This window comes from Budorcas taxicolor, chromosome 17 (genome assembly GCF_023091745.1).
Source record: "Budorcas taxicolor isolate Tak-1 chromosome 17, Takin1.1, whole genome shotgun sequence".
NCBI lineage: Eukaryota > Metazoa > Chordata > Mammalia > Artiodactyla > Bovidae > Budorcas > Budorcas taxicolor.
In genome coordinates this window covers 72,717,630-72,719,955 of record NC_068926.1, presented here as the reverse complement: position 1 = coordinate 72,719,955, position 2,326 = coordinate 72,717,630, and the positions used below count along the sequence as shown (strand labels likewise).

The 2,326-nt window shown below is 70.3% G+C and overlaps 1 protein-coding gene across 1 annotated transcript; it reads left to right on the top strand.

Annotated features, from left to right (window-relative positions):
- The first annotated feature begins 244 nt into the window (after positions 1–244).
- On the top strand, positions 245–1,477 carry CLDN5 (claudin 5). The gene has a single exon (XM_052654756.1). It carries the CDS (start codon positions 334–336, stop codon positions 988–990), a length of 657 nt encoding a protein of 218 aa, XP_052510716.1. The 5' UTR covers positions 245–333; the 3' UTR covers positions 991–1,477.
- The last annotated feature ends 849 nt before the right edge of the window (positions 1,478–2,326 follow it).

The following is a 2,326-nucleotide window of genomic DNA, read 5'->3' as shown; positions in this document are numbered from 1 at the left end:
GGGGTCTGGGGCCGCGGCCGGGCTCCGAAAGAGTCCTCCCGCCCCCGCGGCCCGCTACCCCGCTACCCTGGGCGCAGTTGTTGCTCTTGCTCCGGCTGCCGGCGGTGCCACCGATTGGCTGCGGACAGATGGCCGCGCGCGGATTGGCTGCCCGGGGCAGGGGGCAGGGCCGGGGGGGCAGAGTCCTTCCCCGAACCTTCAAAAGGGAAGCCCCTCCAGACGCGCCCGCAGACCCGAGGCTGCACTGCGGGGCCGCGAGGCCTGGAGACCGAGCGAGTGAGCCGCTCGCGCCCCGAGGCCGCGGGCCGTGGGGCGCGCGTCTCTTCTCCAGCCATGGGGTCGGCGGCGCTGGAGATTCTCGGCTTGGTGCTGTGCCTGGTGGGCTGGGTGGGCCTCATCCTGGCGTGCGGGCTCCCCATGTGGCAGGTGACGGCCTTCCTGGACCACAACATCGTGACGGCGCAGACCACCTGGAAGGGGCTGTGGATGTCGTGCGTGGTGCAGAGCACCGGCCACATGCAGTGCAAAGTGTACGACTCGGTGCTGGCGCTGAGCCCCGAGGTGCAGGCGGCGCGCGCGCTCACCGTGGGCGCCGCGCTGCTGGCGCTCATCGCGCTCTTCGTGACCCTGGCGGGCGCCCAGTGCACCACCTGCGTGGCCCCCGGCCCGGCCAAGGCGCGCGTGGCCCTCACGGGCGGCGCGCTCTACGCGCTCTGCGGGCTGCTGGCGCTGGTGCCGCTCTGCTGGTTCGCCAACATCGTGGTCCGCGAGTTCTACGACCCGACCGTGCCCATGTCTCAGAAGTACGAGCTGGGCGCCGCGCTCTACATCGGCTGGGCCGCCTCGGCGCTGCTCATGTGCGGCGGCGGCCTCGTGTGCTGCGGCGCCTGGGTCTGCACCGGCCGCCCCGATTTCAGCTTCCCGGTGAAGTACTCGGCGTCGCGGCGGCCGACGGCCACCGGCGACTACGACAAGAAGAACTACGTCTGAGGCGGGGCCGCGAGAGGGAGGACCGGCCGGGGCATCGGCCTCCGCTGGGGTGTGCCGCGCGCCGGCTCCGCGGAGCTCGGGGCTCCGCGCCCACACTGGACTGGTCAGCGGCCCGCCCTCTCCCGCCGCCTGGCCAGCACCCTGCCCCGCAACGGCGATGCGCGCCCGGGAGGACTCGCGCGGTGATTTTCCCGCGCGGTGCTGGCCCCACCACGTGGGCAGGGCGCGCGTTCCTTCGGCTGTGTGGGCGCTGGACTGGAGATGCCCGCTCCCTCCCCAGGGGCTCCACACTTCAGAGGGACAGAGTGAGCCCAGGGGCCCCAGCTTGGACTGCCAGAGGGACGTTTACACCCATGGGCTGGACCTCCGTCTCACCCCCCGGACTTTGCCAGGCGAGGCTTACAGACCCCAGACCCTGGGTGTGGGGCCGCGGCCCTGCCCACCTCCGCAGCCTGTAGGGGAGCAAGTCTTAGTAAATGGTTTGGATACCCTCCCACCTGTGTCACTTCCTGTGCCCAGCAGCCCCCTTTCATCCGCCCACCCACCCGATCTCTTCCCAATAAGCAAGCTTGGCCCTTTGGGAACTGGGAGACCCCACAGCCACTTCTCAGGTCCCCTGCCATCTGGTTGCCTTCCCACTGGGTGGGAATAGCCGGGGGAGGCGTGGGTGCAGGGGCTGAGGCAGACCCCAGCAGGCGCTGCAGGTGAACCCAGCCGGCATGGGAGGGCGGTTCCTGGGATGCAGGCAGTGCCAGGGCTGCTGGCTCTCCCGAGGGGACTGGGAGCCAGGCACCACCGGGCAGGTGCTTCCCACCTGCCTTTCCGGGGCTCAGCCATCCCTGGATCGCTCCCACAGGCAGGCACCTGCACAGCGCCGCCGAGGTCCCTGCTGCCAACGTGCAGTGGGGAGACGGGCTCTGGATAGGGGGCTGCAGGTCCATGGGGAGGAGGCTCTGGCGGCTGGCTGCCCAGACTGAACTCCAGCCCCCCACCCTGGCTCCCTGCAAAGGCCTGCACCCACCCTGGTGTCCTGGCAGCCGGCCCACACCAGGGCAGCCGCCAGCATGTCCGTGCCAGCCCCTCCTGGGGGTGCCCGGTGAGCTTCCTCCCAGGGCTGGGGCCCCCAGGAGCCGGTGCTGGCCCTAATCAGGCCTTGGCTGGGCACCCCAAAAGGGCAGAGTGGGCCAGACCTATGACAGCCACCAAGAACTCAGTGCTTCCAGCCCTCTTCTAAGCACTCTGAATTAATGCATTTTCCCCATCTGCCGAAGGCCGGGGCAGGACAGTGGATGGGATCCTGGCTGCTGGAGGAGCTCCAGACCCGCCAGTGGGGAGG

Coding starts and splice junctions, on each gene's coding strand:
- CLDN5 (XM_052654756.1), top strand. CDS start 334: ATGGGGTCGGCGGCGCTGGAGATTCTCGGCTTGGTGCTGTGCCTGGTG.